The sequence below is a fragment of the Panthera leo genome, chromosome C1, assembly GCF_018350215.1.
Source record: "Panthera leo isolate Ple1 chromosome C1, P.leo_Ple1_pat1.1, whole genome shotgun sequence".
Classification (NCBI taxonomy): domain Eukaryota; kingdom Metazoa; phylum Chordata; class Mammalia; order Carnivora; family Felidae; genus Panthera; species Panthera leo.
In genome coordinates, this window is record NC_056686.1 from 48,344,932 (window position 1) to 48,364,936 (window position 20,005).

The 20,005-nt window shown below is 42.0% G+C and overlaps 1 protein-coding gene across 1 annotated transcript in view; it reads left to right on the forward strand.

The window, feature by feature from the left end:
- FGGY (FGGY carbohydrate kinase domain containing) overlaps positions 1-17,188 on the forward strand; it is a 417,339-nt gene extending 400,151 nt beyond the window's left edge. The window contains 2 exon segments of the mRNA XM_042951880.1: positions 10,514-10,575; positions 16,032-17,188. Of these exon segments, the coding sequence (XP_042807814.1) occupies positions 10,514-10,575; positions 16,032-16,113 (144 nt within the window). The 3' untranslated portion in view covers positions 16,114-17,188.
- The last annotated feature ends 2,817 nt before the right edge of the window (positions 17,189-20,005 follow it).

Consider the following 20,005-nt stretch of genomic DNA (forward strand, 5'->3'; position numbering starts at 1 on the left):
GCCTGGTATTATTCATGAGTTAAAGCAAGTTTTAAATCCTGCCTAAGCCACTTATTAGCTTAGGCAAGTCACTTAACCTCGATGAGCCTCTGTTGTAAATTCAGATAATAAGACTTTTGTTTCAGAATGTTTGTGAGCATCGAATGAGGCAAGATATACACAGTGCCTTGCTAAAATAGGAATTCAGTAAGTGTATATGTTCAGCAAACGTTTAACTAATGCCCTGCTAAAAGCTAGGAATACATCAATGAATAAGAGAGCCAAGGACCCTGCTTTTATGGAGCTTAAATTCAGGAAGGAGGAGTAGAGGTGAGGGCCACAGAGGAAGAGGTAGACAGTAAATGAGGATGCAGATAAATTAACAGTAATAATTTCAGGTCATGCTAAGTGCTACGAAGGGTTTTAAAGACAAGCAAATGAGATGATCTGATAGAAGATGTTTGGGAGAAGTGGATATTTCAGCCAAGTGGCCAAGTCTGGCTTCTTTAAGATTATATTTGAAGAGGACCTAGGGGGACCTGGGTGGCTTAGTGGGTTAAGTGTCCGACTTCGGCTCAGGTCATGATCTCACAGTTTGTGGGTTCGAGCCCCACGTTAGACTCTGTGCTGACAGCTGGAGTCTGGAGCCTGCTTCTGATTCTGTGTCTCCCTCTGTACCCCTTGCCTGCTTATGCTCGCTCTCTCTCTCTCTCTCTCTCTCTTTCTCTCTCTTTCTCTCTCTCTCTGAAAAATAAATAAACATTAAAAAAAAATTTGAAGAGGACCTAAATCATATGAAAGATCCAGACAGTCAGAGATCCAAGAGAAGGGCATTCTTGGGAAAGCAAGAGCAGGCAGGACCCAGTTTGACATGTTCAATCAATAGCGAAGATGCTGGTGGTTTCCAGCATGATCAGCACAGTGAGTGAGGACAGGAAATAAGGTTGGAAGCAACAGCACAAGCATGATCTCCAAGTTCTGGGCCATTCTGCAGAATTTGAATTTTATTCAAAAAGCAGTGGGGGGTCCATTGCAGTTGTTAGTAGTGAGAGTGACTATAATAGAGGAAGAACTAAAGATTTGATCTTTGTCCGCGATTCCTGGCACACGGCTCCTAAGATCCTTGGAATCTCTGGCATGAAAAGAGTTCTCTTTTGTATACTGATGAGATGACCGGCGGCTGGTGGCCAGGGGCCACAGACAGCTTCTGCATGGGCTGATTGAGTCAGTGGCCAGTGATTTTATCAATCAAGCCTATGTAATGAAACCTCCATAAAAACCCCTCAACAACAGGGTTTGGTGAGCTTTGAGTGACACACCCCAAAGGGCATGGGAGTTCCACACACCCCCCCCCCCATCCCTCAAACCTTGCCTGTGTATCTCTTGTATTTGGCTGTTCCAGAATCACATCCTTTATCATAAACCAGTAATAGTAGTGAACTGTTTTCTGTGAGCCATTCTAGCAAATTCTCCATCCAAGAGGGGGATAGCTGGTCATGGGAACCTCCAGTTTACAGTCTATCAGAAGTACAGGAGAGCCCTGTGACTGGCATCCAGAGTCGGAGGTAGTCGTGGGGGACTGAGCCCTTAAACCTCTAGAGTCTAACGCTACCCCCGTGTAGTGTCAGAATCAAATTGAATTCTAAGACACCCAGTTGGTGCCTGGAGAGGTAGAAAATTGATTGGTGTGAAGAAAAAAACCTACACATTTGGTGTCGGAAATACTGTGTGTGACAACAGCCCCAGGAGACAAAATCTAACTTACCTCATTCATTGATTCATTCAGCAAACACTTATGGATTACCTATTCTGGCCAGGCACAGTTCTTAGTATAGTAAATGAATCAGATAAAAATCCCCGGCCACATGGAGTTTGCATGCAAGTAGGATAATAAATATGTAAAATTCGTGGAGTATTTATTCACTGTGTGCTGGTAGTATTCTAAGTGCTTTGCCTGAAATACCTCATGTGATCCTCACAGCAGTCCGATGAGAGGCATATTATTCCCATCCCCATTGTCAGAAGAGGAAACAGACGTACAGAAGTTAAATCATTTGTCTGGGACAATCTAGCCAGTCAGTAGTAAAGCCCAACTTCAAACTCTGGCAGTCTGCTATCGTCAGTCGATCATTGTAATCCCTGCACTACCTTCTCCCTCTCTGACAAATCACTGGGACTGGCCCTGCTGCTTTTAGGGCACCAAAGTGGAAATCAGGAGACTAGTTAGGATATGGTGGCCAGAGAGTGGGGTGCTGGAATTTTCAGCCGTGCTGCAAGGAGGTATTGTTATTCCCACTTTACAAATGGGAAAACTGAGGCTTAGTTCAAACGTCTAGTGAGTTGGCAGAGCCCAGATGCAATCCCAAGCCCACCTCAAAAACCCCAAAATCTCTACATGAGCATCTCCATTTCCTGCAGAACACCCCCTCCTTTATGATCAGGAGGCTGAATTGAGGTCTATTTGGAGTTGAGATTTCAGAGCTGGGCATTTGTATTTGCTTATTTCTTTTTGGTAGGCATTATATAATTGGAAATTAAATATAAATATTCCAAGAATACATATATACATGTACAGTGTTGTTTCTTTTACCTTTTACAATTTTGGCTTTGGTAGATAGTATACGTAAAGTGAAATGCACAGATCTTAAGCACACAGTTTGATGAATTTTGGAAACTATATATGCCCAAGTAATCACCACCCCATGTGGTGAGTAGATAGGTAGGTGGATGTATTGACATATAGATAGGTAGAACTTAAAATTATAAATGAAGTGCAAGTCTTCACATCATGATTAATAGTTACGTCTTCTCCCACTCTTTCCTTTCTCTCATCCCTCCTTGCTTCTCAATTGACTTTGTTGTCATCAATGCATGGAGGGTACACAGAATACCAGGTGCAGGTCAAAAGATGACTGTATGAAAAAAGAAAAACAAAACAAAATAAATAAAAGAACAACTAGCCATTACTTCATGTTTGCTGGAGGAACAAAATCACATTGCTATACTTTCTGTTTTTCTATGGAGGGGTCATGTGCCTCAGCCCACACATTACCATGTGAACTTGTTTTCCAGTAAAATGACTCAGAGTTCGTCAAGAAGGCAGATTCATGTATTTCAGAGAGCTATGTGTCAGCATCTCTGGAAAAAGGTATGGTGTACTGTATTGGCATATCATGCGTGCGTACACACACACACACACACACACACACACACACACACTTACTCATTTTCAGCCAGGGAGCTCACACAATTAATAAGCAGCAGAAATGGGATTAGAGCTCAAGCCTAGGGGACTCGCGAGCCAGGCTTTTTGCATTACAGGGAAGACAGGAGCATTGAGTCTGAGTGTGAGGCTAAGCAAAGGTCCAGAGTCAGAGCTGGGGGCTTGAATTCTCGCTCAGCTATATATTGGCTTTATGACCTTGGGCAGATTTCTTACACTTTGCTCACTTCCTTGATGCATAAAGTGGGCATAGATGACAATATCTATGTCATAAAGTCGTGTTAAGGATTAAAAATGTCCCTTACATAAAGCTAGTAGCACAGTGGGCAGCATAGAGTAAGCACCTGGGAAATGTTGGCTTCAACCAGTAATAAGGCAATGGGAGTTGTCTGCTAAATCAATGGGTGCCACACTTTTTGGATCAGTTAAAAAAAAATTTGAGCTTAGATTCTTAACACATGGAAATTTACTGATGCAGAGGCATAGATGTGTTCTACTATGCTTGTAGATTATGTATACTGTAAAGCAGATGAAATATAGCTGAAATAAAATATTTTTAATACTTGCCTATCTTGACACTTTCATACTAACACTACGCAGCAATACCTAAAGGTATATTTTATATCTATGGCCGGGTGAGTTTCTAATGATTTTTAGTGTTTTGATGATTTCTGGATGATTTTATATGTGCCTGTATATCTATATCTAGATAATTTTGATTTCCTCCCAAGTCTTGTCTTACCTGACCAGGTCTTCATTTCTTTTAGATTATAACATGAAGAGGCTACTACCGAATAAAAGTATCACCGTTTTCTTATTCCCTTAGATCTGAATTCTCACCATTACCTTTAATGCATTGACTGAATGTTTTTCAGCCACCTGCCCATTTTGCAAAGGTTGTTGTAAATAAAACCAGGCAATACGTGTAAAGCCACTAACCTGGAACATGTAAATGACGACACGGAGCAAGTCCTTGGATGCTGGGAACCCCGGGCCAGCACCCTGCTGTCATCCCCTAGGTGTTGTAGAGATCCCATATTTCTTTTAAGAAACCTCACACATCTTACATGATTCGTGTCTCTCCGATGTGTGGACCAACTCACCACCCTGCTGACAATCTGCATATTAAATGCTGGTAAAGCTCCACTAATTTCTTTAGACCAGAAATCGTATAAAGGGCACTTCTAATGTGTTCTCCTGGAATCCTGATGAATCATTTCGTGCACTCCTTGGAGTGCAGGTGTACCATTTTAGAAACACTGGCTTACCTGATTTCACATTGCCCCTGTGATACAAGCCCTCACCCTTTCATTCAGCGACTCTGCAAACATTAACCAAGCCCCTGTGAGTACTAGGACCATGCTAGGCTTGACCCCTGCAGTGCCACGGTTCTTGCCTTCAGGGAGTGTGCAGTAGAACTCTCACCAGGCTAGATCCTGATTATTCTTCCCTGTGGACCGTGACTCTGGACACTGCCAGGCTTGCAGTGCCCTTTGGTACCTAGGCCTGGATTATCTGACAGCCTTCCCAAATTCTTAAAGCCATTGTTTTCCCTCCCCTGGCTAGGGGAGAAGGTACCAGTTCCTGCATTCCTCCGATGGCTGATATCAGTGTGTCTGCCACTCACTGAATGCCCATCTTCGTGAGTGCTGAAAAGCCCCATTCTTTCCAGCCTAATTTCCCTGGATAACTCACCCCAGGGTAGCCTAAAGCCCTTTGCTAGCTCCCAAGCCAGGCCATAACACATGAGAACTGGGTGTGTCCTGTGCCCACACAGGCCTGGTGATTGCCAGTGCTGCAGCCGGAGAAGTGGTGAGCAGTGTGTGTGGACTGGTATCTCGGCCTTGACACGGCAGGGAAGGGTCAAACCCCATGAATGCGGTCTTTCATGACCATGGTACAGGGCCCCCATTTTTTCCTACAGAAAGCCTCCACTTGCTTTCAGAAGTGACGATCCAATGTGAACTTTCATGGTTTATTTATAGCTCTGCCTTATAGAGAGAAAGAAAAGAAGTGATTAAAATGTGCTTTTACAAAATATTTTGTTTTTAAAAGGCTTTCATTGTGTGGGCAAAAAGGAAAGAGAAAAGTCACTGCATTCATTGTGCTGTCTAGACTCTCAAACAAAGAGGGTAGCGTGCTGCAAATTAAGATTGTCCAGCTCCTGCCTGCCGACAAGAAGTATGAATTTTGAGGCCAACTTCAAACAAACCCTTTTGAACAGAAATATATTGTGGGGGGGGTGACTATATTTAGCACGTGTCAGCATTCCCATAATAAATTCATATTGTTATGCTGTGGTAATTTCCAGATCTACTGCAGCCAGTGGGTTCTTGAGGTTTTGGCTTAATGTTAGTTATTTGGAGAAATTTAAAAAGCCAGCAGTGCTGTTTCTGATGACAGCAGTGATTCTCTGGGCATTCTCCATATTGGGTCCAATACCCGTAATGAGGCCTGCCTCCCAGGAGATAGGGGAGAGGAGCACGAGTCGTTTTGAGTGCCTATGTAAGCATAACTTTTTTTTTTTTTTTTTAGAATGCAGTATTTTTTTTATCCTTAAATGATCAAATCCACAGATGTCACTGTAGAAAAATTAGAAAAGAGAAAAAAAATTACCACCCATGCTCATGAACCTGTTAAGTTCTAATATATTTTCACCCACTGTTTATTGTGCGTATCTAACTCATGTTTAGGACAAACGTGATTCTTGAGACAGAAATGAGAAACGACGATCTTTTGCACTCCCACTGCCCCCTAACACTTGTGCAGTGGGGCTAGTTTTTTCTCTGCCCTGGTAGTTCCGTTGCTTTCTTAGATAAGTACACAGCCAGCCTTGGGTAATACAAGTTTTATGGTCTCCTTAAGTTGTGAGACATAGCCCAGATTCAGAAATTAGAATATCAAGGAATATATAATAATCATTACATGAGTTTTTACCCCAAGATAAGACATCTCCCCACTCCCCAGCAAGGGTCTGCTGCACATGACAGGACATAACTGTGATCAGTGTTCTCTCTTCCTCATTCCCTCTCCCGCGTATTTGTTTTTCCTCTTGTTCCTAGTTAGAGGGTGGAAGGGAAGAGAAGTCAGGGGTGTAGAAAGTTCTCATGTGATCAGCTCCCTTAGCCTACTAGGTGTTTGTAGCTAGGCTCCATCAGAGATTTTTTTTTTTTCAATTTTTTTTTAACGTTTGTTTTTGAGAGAGCTCGAGTGGGGGAAGGGCAGAGAAAGGGGAGGACAGAGGATCCAAAGCTGGCTCTGTGCTGTCAGCACAGATTGGGGGCTTGAACTCACAACCCATGAGATCATGTCCTGAGACTAAGTTGGACGCCTAATAGACTGAGCCACCCAGGCACTCCCATTGTAGAGATTTTTTGGAGATCCCCCACTTTTGGAAACTTCTCATGTATAATATCTTGTCCTTGTTAATGCTACTCTTCAAATAGACTGTTTACTCTTCATTCCTTAGACATCCAGTAGGGTCATCTCAAGCTTCTTTATGCAGACCCCCTCTGCCTCATTGGACAGTATATGAAACAATCCATGACCGCTTTCTCACACATGGGCCACCTAGGGTTCATGGGAACCAGCCATGCCTTTTGGAGTCTGACAGACTCTGGAAGTGCTGGCTGATTCCAGTGCTGGCTCCTTCACTTCTACACTGATGCTGCCCGCCAGCCCTCCTCTTCCAGACGGGCATCTCACTCAGTCCCCTGTGTCCCACAACCTCAGGGACACATATCAGGTTCCCTGTTGTTCTCATTGAAGCCCTGCTCTCTTGACTTCTGAAGCGGGGACTCCTCTCACCCCTCCCCTGGAAGTAGGCCTCATACACAATAATCCAACGATTCAGTCCTAAAAATCTCTCTTTCTGCCCTTCCATGTGGATGAAAGTTCTAAGAGTTGATTAATGGGTCCTCAACCACCTTTTTTTTTTTCTTCCTTTTTCCCACCAATTCTTCAGGGTGGTCTGTTTCCAGCTCACTTTGGTATCTTATATATGTCAACTTTAGATCTCAGCCAAAACTTCCATTTGAGCATTCTGTCACGTGTATGACCCTTAAGTTCATTCATCCCATAGACATTCCCTGAGTGCACGATACACCAGATGCTGAGTCTGGCGGTGGGAATAATTATAACAGTTCCTGTCTTAAGGAGCTCAGAGTCTAGTCAGGGAGGCTGGTGTGCTAACAAAAAATTGTGGTGCCATGTCATAAATGCTATGATAGATGGTAGCACAAGTTGCTGTGGGAGCAAATAATTCAGTCTAGGTGGGAGGTAGGCCACAGGGATGAGTCAGAAAAAACCTCCTCAGTGGAGTCAATACCTGAGCTAAGTTTAATGTTGAAATCTATACTTTTTATAATTTTTTTTATAACATTTATTTATTTTTGAGACAGAGAGAGACAGAGCATGAACGGGGGAGGGTCAGAGAGAGGGAGACACAGAATCTGAAACAGGCTTCAAGCTCTGAACTGTCAGCACAGAGCCCGACGCGGGGCTCGAACTCACAGCCCTCACGGACCGTGAGATAATGACCTGAGCTGAAGTCAGCCGCTTAACCGACTGAGCCACCCAGGTGCCCCTGAAATCTATACTTTTTAAAGAAACCCCTCTTTTTAAACCTTTAAAATCTCTAGTGCTGGTGTTTGTTTCTCAATAATTAATTATTTTATTTTTGAAGTTTATTTGTTTTGAGAGAGAGAGAGAGAGAGAGAGAGTGCATGTGCGCAAGCAGGAGAGGGGCAGAGAGAGAGGGAGAGAGAGAATCCCAAGCAAGTTCTGCACTGTCAGCCCAGAGCCCATGCGGGGCTTGATCTCACAAACTGTGACCTAAGCTGAAATCAGGAGCCGGATGCTTAACCGACTGAGTCACCCAGGCGCCCCCCTCACTAATTTATTTTAAAAACAGGCAAAGGTAATGTGAAGAAGGGAAGAAAGCCCTGGTGTGTACCATTTGTCCACACAACTGTTTCCCTGGGAAAGGAAAGGACATTTATGGAGCACCCTTTATAATACAAATTTCCTGGGTCCCACCCATGAAGGCAGTTCCGGAATGTCCTCTCAAGTCCAAGGTTTGAGGTCAACCAAGAGGAGTATTTCCTGAGGGCATTTTCAGGATTCCAAAGAGGGAGAAGGCAGAATCCACTCTGGAAGGACTGCAGAGCACTACTCTGAAAGAAGAAGTGAGGACAGAACAAGAGAGTTGGCAATGGAGATTGCTGAGGCCATCTTCACAAGATATGGGGCTTACTTTAAAGGAACCAGAACTTAGTCTATGAAGGAAAATACGGAGTGAGCAGAGCTCTTAAAATATCCTTGTAGAGTGGAATAAAAGCAGTCTCACTAAAATGTGTTTAAATGTTTGTCCCTCCACAAAATGGCCCCAGATTGTCCTTTTTAAGTTCTTCTTATCATGGTTTCCTTTTCAGTAATTTTTTGTAATTTAGAAAATCTCCCCCTTTCTTATGACTGCCATTTTCTTTTGTCATCACTGTGCTTGCTGACCTCAGCATCTCTTATTTCCTAGTGGGCCCTTTTAAATCCATTGAGGATTTATCTAGATAACCAGATAACTCTCAGAATGTTCATGTCATCCTTGGGGAAGAGTTGGTAGAGCATCCTAGCCGGGGTAGAAGACATATATGTAAGTGATTAGCAGATGAAAAAGTATCAACTTTCCTAACCCTCAAATAACTACAGAGAAGAAGTTTATCTACTTCTAGCAAAGTGTTTATCACACTCTATTTTGATCGCAGTAAATGTCTCTTCCATTCTCTGGTGAGCTCCTTGATGAAAAGGCCCATGCGATCTTCATATCTGTTTCCTATGCATTTGAATGCTGCGCTTGGTACATAGAAGGGGCTTGGTTTATTTTATGAATATTCTAGGTGCTGAGTAAGCAGTAAGTAGACAGAGCTCCTGGCCTCATGTGGCTTGCATTCTGGTTAGGGCAAGGAGTGGGAGGGAAGATAAAGTGTACATAAAGAGGTAAGTACATGGCATACCAGAAACGAATCAGTGGTAAATAAAATATATAATACAATAATTTATATAAATGTAAATAAATGCATAGAAATAATATATAAATTATTTCTTCCCCTGCTACTATGTAAGTTTCCCCAGGACAAAGGGTATGTCACGTGCAAATCTAGCACAATGCCTGGTACATAGTGAGTAATTAATAGATATGTGGAATAAGAAGTTGTACATACGTTACCCCAGAATCACTATATCCTCAACAATAAGAGTTCCATAACTGTTCCTAAGGCAGGCCTATTTGAGGAGATGTATCATGCCATTGCCTGCCGTCTCCCTGGTCGAGTCTGTTGGACTCCAGAGTTTGGGTTCATTCCATTCCCCCTAACTTTTCCATCACCTTACCAGCGTTGGGAGACTGCCCAAGGAAACCTAACCCTCTCATTCCTATAATGGAGCCCACACAAGCCGTGGTTGATCTTCATGCTGCACATATCAGCCACGTCCACCTACCCACTTCAATTCACCGTCTGCCCAGTTGCCCCATTGTAAAGACAAGAATGTCCTGAAGTCATATTCCAGAGTTCAAGTAAATTAGACTCAGCCCACAGGCCTCACATCTGTGCTCACAGTGTTAAAGAGTGCTGGAAAAAAGAGCTGACAATGAACTGAAGAGGTCTTTTTTTTGTTTTTTTTAGCCACTTATTTATTTTGAGAGAGAGAGAAAGAGAGAGCAGGGGAGGGGCAGAGAGAGAGAATCCTAAGCAGGCTTCATACTGCCAGTGTGGAGCCCGACATGGGGCTCGAACCCATGAACCATGAGACCATGACCTGAGCTAAAATCAAGAGTCAGACGGTTAACCTACTGAGCCACCCAGGCGTCCCTGAACTGAAGAAGTCTTAAACATGTTATCCTGAAGAGCAGGTGCAAAGTGGGTTCCATTCAGTTATTGTTATCTTGAGTTTAAGTAAACAGTGTACTCAGTCGCTAATTATATTGCCTTCTTAAGCCCTCCTCTCCAGGTAATGAGAAGGGAAAATAATTTCCTGCTCTCTGCAGGTGGTCTTAAAGGTGTTTTGCCTTTTGGGGTTGGTTTTGCCCAGAAGCCTTCAGTACTCAGTCATTTATTAAGCCCAGTCTGTTTGGTCATAGGTTTAACTTTTAATGTTCATTGGGTTTTATTCTCACCACCAAAGAGAAGTTGAAAAAAAAAAAAAATGGACCAACTGAATATCCTAAGGGGGAATGGTATCTAATTAGAATGTTCTTGCACATGACAAATCACTTTGATTTTAGCTTGCCAACTCAGCTCTTTTTTTTCCATTTGACAGGAGGCAATGTCTAGAATGAGCAAAGTTGGGAAAGTCGTGTTTCCCAGACTTGAGGATAAAAGGTAAGTTTGTATTTTTTATATGCACAATACTGAGGAATGAGGACATACAAGGATAAGTAACTGCAGAGCTAGAATAAACCTTGGGGGCTTCTAATCCATTTCTTTCATTTAATAGTTGACACAACTGAGTCCCAAAGAGGTGAAGTTACTTTGTTACCTAAAGTCACAGAGCAAGGTAGGGCCAGACCAGTGGGTCAAATACAGACTTCTGAACTCTCAGACCACTAATCTTTTCCCTATGTCATTAGCTGCAAGTCTGGTCTTTTGTTCTAAAATGGGGGCTCTCTTACATCTTCCATTAAAGGACACAGTAGCATCTGTCTGTCCTTCCACCCATTGCATCTCTTGGCGTTGGGGACTACAACATGACCTTGGTCAGTATTTTAACCCCAATTCACAAAATACTACTTTACTGAGCTCCTGCTATAGGCAGCACATTATGCTAATTTGCCTGTGGCCAGGGTTTAGAGGGGAATAAGACATAATCTTCTGTATGCACATAGATCATTTCAGAACGAAAGGAGAGGTTCTACAATAGAAGTATTACCGGGTGACAAAGTAATTCAAGGAAGAAAGGAATGTGACCCTGTAGGGGTGAGAGAAAGCTTTTGAGAGGAGACAAAGTCTACACTGTCTTTAATGCTTGAAAGAAATGGTCTCACAGACCAAGACAGGAAAGGACATTCTCAGTAGAGGGAATAACATGTGCAAAGTTATAAAGGTGGGAACAGCTTGCTATATTTAGATAACCATAAACAACGTAGAATTCTGAAATACAAAGTGTGAGATGGAGAGTGGCAGGAAGTACAATAGGCAAGAGGGGGTGGGGAGGGGGTCATCTCCTAAGGAGCTTTGAGGCCGTGATGGAAACCTCATCCTACGGGCAGACTGGGGATACTGAACTTCAGGCAGCGGTAGGACCTAGCCAGACGCAGATTTTAGAAAGATCCCTGTCAGAGAGTGAATTAGAGGACCCAAGGGTAAAAGCAGAGAGGCCACACGGAAGTCTTTTCCATCTGGGTGACAGATGAAAAACACCTATATTAAGTCATTGGCACTGAGCTTAAAAATGGAAGGATAGGGGTGCCTGGCTGGCTCAGTCTGAAGAACATGTGAGTCTTGATCTTGGGGTCATGAGTTTGAGCCCCATGTTGGGTGTACAGATTACTTAAAAAATAAGATCTTTCTCAAAAAAATAAAACAATGAAAATGGAAGGACAGTTGTCCAAGTGGCTTTTATAATTTTAGGGATGTATTTGAAGTTAAGCATAAAAGCAAAGCCCACCTCTGTAACAGGCAAAGGTGCTGATCCCACTGAAGAAGCATGATCAGTATTTAGCAAAGTTGGAAATGTCCATGGAAAAGCAATCCAGTTCCTTTTAATTTTCTTAAAGCAGGTTTCCACATGGAGTTGGATTATTAACCCTCCGAATATAAAGCCCTCCCTGAATTCTGGAGTCAGAGAGGCAGGCCATTTTACATGGGGGAGCTCAAGTCAGGAGCATTGAGAGGTCTGAGTCCCCACTGGCCTTGGAAGTCATCGGCTAGCAGCTTCCTCCTTTTGTAGAAAGATTCTTGTTCTTCATCTCTGCCCTGACCCTCCCAAGACATTTGAGGGAAGTCTATTTTTAAGTTCTTTCAGTAAATCCACATGTTCTTTTGAAAAGCATCCTTAGCATGTCAGCTGGGAGCCCTCCTCTGGGGAGGCAGCACATGTGGTGCTCTAGCACCATCTACAGGCAGCCCAAGGTTTGCAAGTAGAAAGCTAACACTTCCTTATGAAAGACTTCAGCATCTCCTCAGTACCTCAAGTCACATTACTATCTGTACGAGACATTTACTTAGGTCTGTGCCCCACAGAAGCCACTGACTGAGTGTGGGGAGAATAAGAAGAGAGGAGATTTAGGACCACAGAGAGCATAATCTAGTGACTCTGGTTCAATATGCTTTTTTCAGAAAGATCCTCAATCTCATCCTTCTACCCAGACCAAATTTATCTGTAAACGTAGTCACTTAAAAGTGCCCTGGGGAAAAAAAACCCGTGCTTCAAAGAGAAGGATCAACAGAGTAAAAAGGAAATCTGCAAAATAGGAGAAAATATTTGTGTATCATATATCTAATAAAGGATTAATACATAGAATATACAGAGTACTCTTAAGACTCAACAACAATAGGGGCGCCTGGATGGCTCAGTCGGTTAAGCGTCCGACTTCAGTTCAGGTCATGATCTCGCAGTTCGTGGGTTCAAGCCCCGCCTTGGGCTCTGTGCTGACAGCTCAGAGCCTGGAGCCTGCTTCACAGTCTGTGTCTCCTTCTCTCTGCCCCTCCCCCATTCACACTGTGTCTCTGTCTCTCAAAAAAATGAGTGAATGTTAAAAAAAATTAAAAAAAAAAAGACTCAACAACAACAATAACAACCCAAATCAAAAGTGGGTACCGATCTTGAATAGATATCCCTCTAAAGATTACATACAAATGTCCAATAAGCACATGAGGAGATGTTCAACATTGCTAATAATTAGGGAAATGCAAATCAAAACCTACAGTGAGATACCACCTTACACCCATTAGGATGATTACCATGAAAAAAGAGAAAATAACAAGTGTCAACAAGGATACGGAGAAATTGGATCCCTTGTACACCATTGGGAGAAGCATGTCATGATGCAGCCACTGTGGTGGTTCCTCAAAAGCTAAAAATAGAATTACCATATGATCCAGAAATTCCACTTCTGGGTATGTACCCAAAAGGACTGAAATCAGCATCTCAAACAGAAATTTCTACTCACATGCTCATAGCAGCATTGTTCACAGTGGCTAAAATGTGGAAGCAACCCATGTAGCCAGTGGCAGGTGAATGGCTAAAGAAAAGTGCATACATACAGTGGAATATTATTCAGCCCTAAAAAGAAAGGACATTTTGACACATGCCACAACATGTGTCAGTCCCATTTACAGATAAAGAAATTTAGACACAAATGGATTAAACAACTTACCCAGGGTCACAAAATGGATGAACCTTGAGGGCATGATGCTAAGTGAAAAAAGCCAGTCACAAAAGGACAAATATTATAGGGTTGCGCTTATATGAAGTACATAGAGTCAAATTCATAGAGAAAGTGGAATGGTGGTTGCCATGGGCTGCAGGAAGGGGGAGAATGAGGAGTTGGTGTTTCATGGGCACAGAGTTTTAGTTTTGCAAGCTGAAGACAGAGCTGTGGATGGAATGGTGATGGTTGCACAGCAGTGTGAGTGTATTTAATGCCACTGCAGTGTATACTTAAAAATGGCTAAATTTCATGTTATGTGTATTTTACAATAAAACATTTTTTGAGAAAAGGAAAAAGCACGGGGGGAAAATGTGCCTTGGACCTCAGCTTCCCATGTGTAAAAAAAAAAGGAAAAATATAGTCTATCCATCTTTTGGTGTTCCAGGATAATGGAAGGATATAAGAACAACATTAATCCCTACTTGTGAACACTTGACAGCTCACAGAATATTTCATGTCTAAAATTCAGTCAATCTGTGACAGAGGTACGGTTATCATCCCTCTTATGGCAGGGAAACGGAGACACCATTTAAAGAAGTTGTCCAGGGGCACCTGGGTGGCTTGGTTGGCTGAGTGTCTGACTCTTAATTTTGGCTCAGGTCATGATCCCAGGGTCGTGGGATCAAGCCCTACATCAGGCTCTGCACTGAGCATGGAGCTTGCTTAAGATTCTCTCTCTCTTTCTCTCTGCCCCTCTCCCCACTCATGCTCTTTTTCTCTCTCTCTAAAATAACAAAAAGAAAAAATTTTTTTAAAGTTGCCCAAAGTCACCCAGACTTCTCTGCCTGTGAAGCCAATACTTCTTCCACTGGGCAAAGAATAAGACCAATGAACAAAGTTGCTGCACAGTTGTCAGGATTAAAATTGAAAATCTTCAGGGCACCTGGGTGGTTCAGTTGGTTAAGTGTCCAGCTTTGGCTCAGGTAATGATCTCATGGTTCATGAGTTTGAACCCCACGTCAGGCTCTCTGCTGTCGGTGCAGAGCCCACGTGGGATCCTCTGTCCCCCTCTCTCTCTCTCTCTCTGCCCCTCCCCTGCTCAGACTCTCTCTCAAAAATAAATATTTAAAAAACAAAATAAAAAATAAAAATTGAAAATCTTCAAGTATATGAGAAGGTTATTGACCCAAACTCCCTTCGAACAGTTTTGATATTCCAGAATGGAGATATCCATCTCATATAATATAAGAAGTATTTAATGGTAAATTGTCATAGAGTATTGTTAGAAGGAGAAAACTTCTGTCCCCAAAATCATTCTATGATTAATAAATTTCGAGGCTCATAGAATGGGTTTTAGTAGAATCTACTTAGTGCAAGAGTGTTGATAATGTTGGAATATTAATTTTTTTTAATGTAGTAACCATAATTGGCACTGATAACCCTAAGATCCGGGCACTATTCTCAGTGTTTTTCATTCATTGCCTCATTTAATTCACCTAACAGCTCTATTGAGGTAGATTCTATAATTATTCCCATTTACAGATAAAGAAATTTAGATACAAATTGATTAAGGAACTTACCCAGGGTCACACATGGCTTGGTAGATTCTGGAATGTTCTGGAAAGAACTCTTCTGGAAGGAGTTCTCAGGAAAGAAGTCCTCTGGAAGGAAGTTGGCTTCCTCAATCCCATGTCAACCCCACCTCATGTCAGCCCCTCCCAACCAAGAGGAGTAAGGACAAAGTTACAAGTGTTCAAGTATAATTTGTCTTAGCTGCTATTATCCCTTTCAAAATCAGTCTGCCTCGTGGCCAACACCACATTCTAACAGGTCCAGGGATAACAAGTCTACCAGGACCCAGATGGAGAGGAGGATGGGAGGGCAAGATCAACCCAGGGATGCCTGCACGGCAGGGCACAACTAGAGGGAAGGCCTTAGTGACATTTTCACAGGATTGTACTCCCAGATAAAGCAGTCTGCAAAGGAAATGTAGGTGTGGAATCCACAAAGGGTGATGAAAATGTTCAGTCTCTTCTCTTTTCGGGCTGTGGTTTTTAAACCAGTCATCAAACCTGGGGCTAGTCATAAATGAAATATTTATGAAAGCTGGGAGTGAGAAGGGGCCTATGTTGAGCCTAAGCCTCTTAGTATGTTATAGTGGAGGCTGTGAAGTCAGACAGACCTCAGTCTGCATTCCAGCCTTGCCAGTCTTTAGCTGTCCTACTTTAGATACGCCTCTCTGAGCAAATGTCTTCCCTTCTACAATGAGGATAATAACACCCCACGTAGGTTAGGGATAATAGCGATGAATCATGCTGATCCATTGCTCAGGATGCTAGAAGCATTCACAAAATGGGAGACGTCTGCATGACCATAAGGGATATGTTCCTGTTCTTCTGAATATAAGGGGAAGCTGCATCGCGGTTGTGTCTGAGATCATTCAGCATATTCATTTTTCTCCCACAGATACTATGACAAGAAATACCAAGTATTCCTGAAGCTGGTTGAACACCAGAAGGAATATGCAGCAATCATGAAAGGAGACTGAGCAGAGCGTGCAGGTGCCAGTGCCAGAAGGTTCTGCGTCACTACATCAGGGATTTCTGTCTTATCTTATATTCAAGACCCTTTAGGTATCACTCTATCATTTCTGTATCGTCTCTTAATAAAGGCAACCGAGACGTGTGCAACCAGAACTAGAGTCTTCCATTCCAAAATACCACCATGATGTAGTTAGCAGTTTCTGCAGACACTACCATAAAGACAGAAGTTTTCCATAAGGTTATAGGGTCTCCCATGGGACAAGACCTTGGAGCCCATTCAGCCCAGGGAAGGCTTGCACTGGTTGAGTCACTGTCAGCCATCAAATGAAAGACTTGCATTGCTTTAGGTGTGACAGCTAATGTTTATTTTATAGGGTGGCTGAAAGCCTATTATTAACGTCTTATTTGGAAATAATTTCAAACTTACAGAAAAGTTGCAGGAATAGGAATTATGCAAGGAACACCCATGCATCTTTTACCTCTAATATATTCACCCCATTGGCCCTACCAATTGTACGTTCTTTCCACACACATATATATACATGTATATGTACATACACACATGTGAATTTGTGAGTCATTTGAGAGTGAATTTCCTTAGACTTTTTATATAGCACTTTTATTTACTTTTCACTCATATTCCAGTTTTGTCAATAACTCAGTGTCCTTTATGGCATCCCCCCCGCCCCTCCTGTGTAGGATCCAATCTAGAGTCAGATACTGCATTTAATGGCAGAATCCTCATCTTGCAATTACCATGTTAAAAATAGGTACTGGTAGGAATCATCAGTGGATCCAGGAGGGAATTTTAACAAGTGGCAGGATGTATGCGTGGTCTTAAAATGTCTCCTCCCAGATTGTTTAGTACTTACAAGAGGAGAAACAACATTAACTATACAGGGAAGAAATGGGACAGCATCTTGATTGGGGGATGTAAATTAACTTCATATGGGTAGATGGACATCACGTGCCTCTAGATGTGCTAGCCTGAAGTCACAGCATCAGTCTGGCTGGGAATGCATAGCCTGAATCTAATCATAAAAAAAAACATCAGACAAACCCAAAATGGGCAGCATTCTATTTTTTAATGGACTATATTCTTCAAAAATGCCTGTGTCATAAAGACAAAGAAAGGCTGTGTAAAGTTTCCAGATTAAAGGAAACTAAAAAAAAACATAAAGACTATAAAAGCTTTTGATGGAGACAAGTATTTGGAAAAAAAAAAAAAAAAAAAGAAGGTTGATACCATAACACATGCATAAACACACATAGACATACACATTTGTACATATACACACTCACACACAACATTCCAGACCCAAGAGTAACCACTAATGTTTGCTCTAGAGCCGCCATAATTCAGATGAGTTTGGATAGAGGACACATAGACTTCGGCAGGTAGGGAAGAAAAGTCACTACAGGTCAGTCCATAAACATCATTTTATTTTTTTTAATTTAAATCCAAGTTAGTTGACACGCAGTGTAATAATGGTTTCAGGAGTAGAATTTAGTGATTCATCACTTTCATGTAACACCCAGTGCTCATCCCAACAAGTGCCCTCCTTAATACCCATCATCCATTTTAGCTCATCCACCCACCCACCTCCCTTCCAGCAACCCTCAGTTTGTTCTCTGTATTTAAGAGTCTCTTATGGTTTGCCTCCCTCTCTGTTTTTATCTTATTTTTCCTTCCCTTCCCTTATGTTCATCTGTTGTGTTTCTTAAATTCCACATGTGAGTGAAATCATATGATATCTGTCTTTGTCTGACTGACTCATTTCTTTTAGCATAATACATTCTAGTTCCACCCATGTTGTTGCAAATGGCAGGATTTGATCACCAAGCAATACTCCATTGTATATATATATACCACATCTTTATCCATTCCATCAGTCGATGGATATTGGGCTCTTTCCACAATTTGGCTATTGTTGACACTGCTGCTCTAAAGATTGTTTACAGGGACATGTGCCCCTTTGAATTAGCATCTTTGTATCTTTTGGATAAATACCTAGTAGTGCAATTTCTGGGTCATAGGGTAGCTCTATTTTTAATTTTTTTGAGGAACCTCCATCCTGTTTTCCAGAGTGGCTGCACCAGTTTGCATTCCCACCAGCAAGGCAAAAGAATTCCCCTTTCTCCACATCCTCGCCAACATCTGCTGTTTCCTGAGTTGTTCATTTTAGCCATTCTGACAGGTGTGAGGGGATGTCTTATGGTTTGATTTGTATTTCCCTGATGATGAGTGATGTTGAGCATTTTCTGTCTGTGAGCCATCTGGGTGTCTTCTTTGCAAAGTGTCTATTCATGCCTTCTACCCATTTCTTCACTCGGTTATTTATTTTTTGGCTATTGAGTTTGGTAAGTTCTTTCTAGACTTTGGATACTAACTCTTTATCTGATATGCCATTTGCAAGTATCTTCTCCATTCCATCAGTGGCCTTTTAATTTTGTTGATTGTTCCCTTCACTGTGCAGATGCTTTTATCTTGATGAGGTCCCAATAGTTTGTCTTTGCTTTTGTTTTCCTTGCCTTCCGAGACATGTCTAGTAAGAAGTTCCTGTGGCTGCGGTTAAAGAGGTTGTTGCCTATTTTCTCCTCTAGGATTATGATGGTTTCCTGTTCAACATTTAGGTCTTTCATCCATTTTGAGTTTATTTTTGTGTATGGTGTAAGAAAGTGGTCCAGGTTCATTCTTCTGCGTGTCTCTGTCCAGTTTTCCCAACACCATTTTGCTAAAGAGACTGTCTTTTTTTCCACTGGATATTTTTTTCCTGCTTTGCCAAAGATTAGTTGGCCATACATTTGTGGGTGCATTTCTGGGTTCTCTATTCTTTTCATTGATCTATGTGTTTGTTTTTGTGCCAGTATCATACTGTCTTAATGATTACAGCTTTGTAATATGGCTTGAAGTCCAGAATTGTGATGCCTCCCACTTTGCTTTCCTTCTTCAACATTTCTTTGACTGTACAAGGTCTTTTCTGGTTCCATACACATTTTAGAATTGTTTGTTCTAGCTCTGCGAAGAATGCTGCTGGTATTTTGAAAGGGATTGCATTGAATGTGTAGATTGCTTTGGGGACTATCAACATTTTAACAATATTTGTTCTTCCTGTCCACGAACAGGGAATGTTTTTCCATTTCTTTATGTCTTTTTCAGTTTCTTTCATAAGCTTTCTTAGTTTTCAGCATATAGATCTTTCACCTCTGGTTAGGTTTATTCCCAGTTATTTTATGATTTTTGGTGCAATGGTAAATGGGATCTATTCCTTGATTTCTCTTTCTGCTGCTTCATTATTGGTGTATAGAAATGCAACTGATTTGTAGACATTGATTTTATATCCTGCTACTTTTCTAAATTCACATATCAATTCTCGCAGTTTTTTTGTGGAGTCTTTCAGGTTTTCCACATAGAATATCATGTCGTCTGCGAAGAGTGAAAGTTTGATTTCTTCCTTGCCAATGATCTCCCTTTGCCAATGATTCTTCCTTGCCTTTTATTTCTTTTGGTTGCCTGATTGCTGAGGTTAGGACTTCCAGTCTGTCAACAAACATCTTGAAGTTCTTACTCTGTGCCAGGTACTGTGCAAAGCACTCGAGCACAGGAGTAAATAAAGTATGGCCCAGATCTCCCCATTTAATGAGAGATAGAGACAAGTGACTACAATGTAAGAGGTACTGCAATAAAAAGGGCACCTGCTGGAGCAGTGGCTCAGTCGGTTAAGTGCCTGACTTCACTCTGGTCACGATCTTGCACTTCATGGGTTTGAGCCCCGCCTTGGGCTCTGTGCTGGCAGCTCGGAGCCTGAAGCCTGCTCTGGATTCTGTGCCTCCCTTTCTGTGCCCCTCACCCACTCACACTCTGTCTTTCTCTCTCTCAAAAATAAACATTAAAAA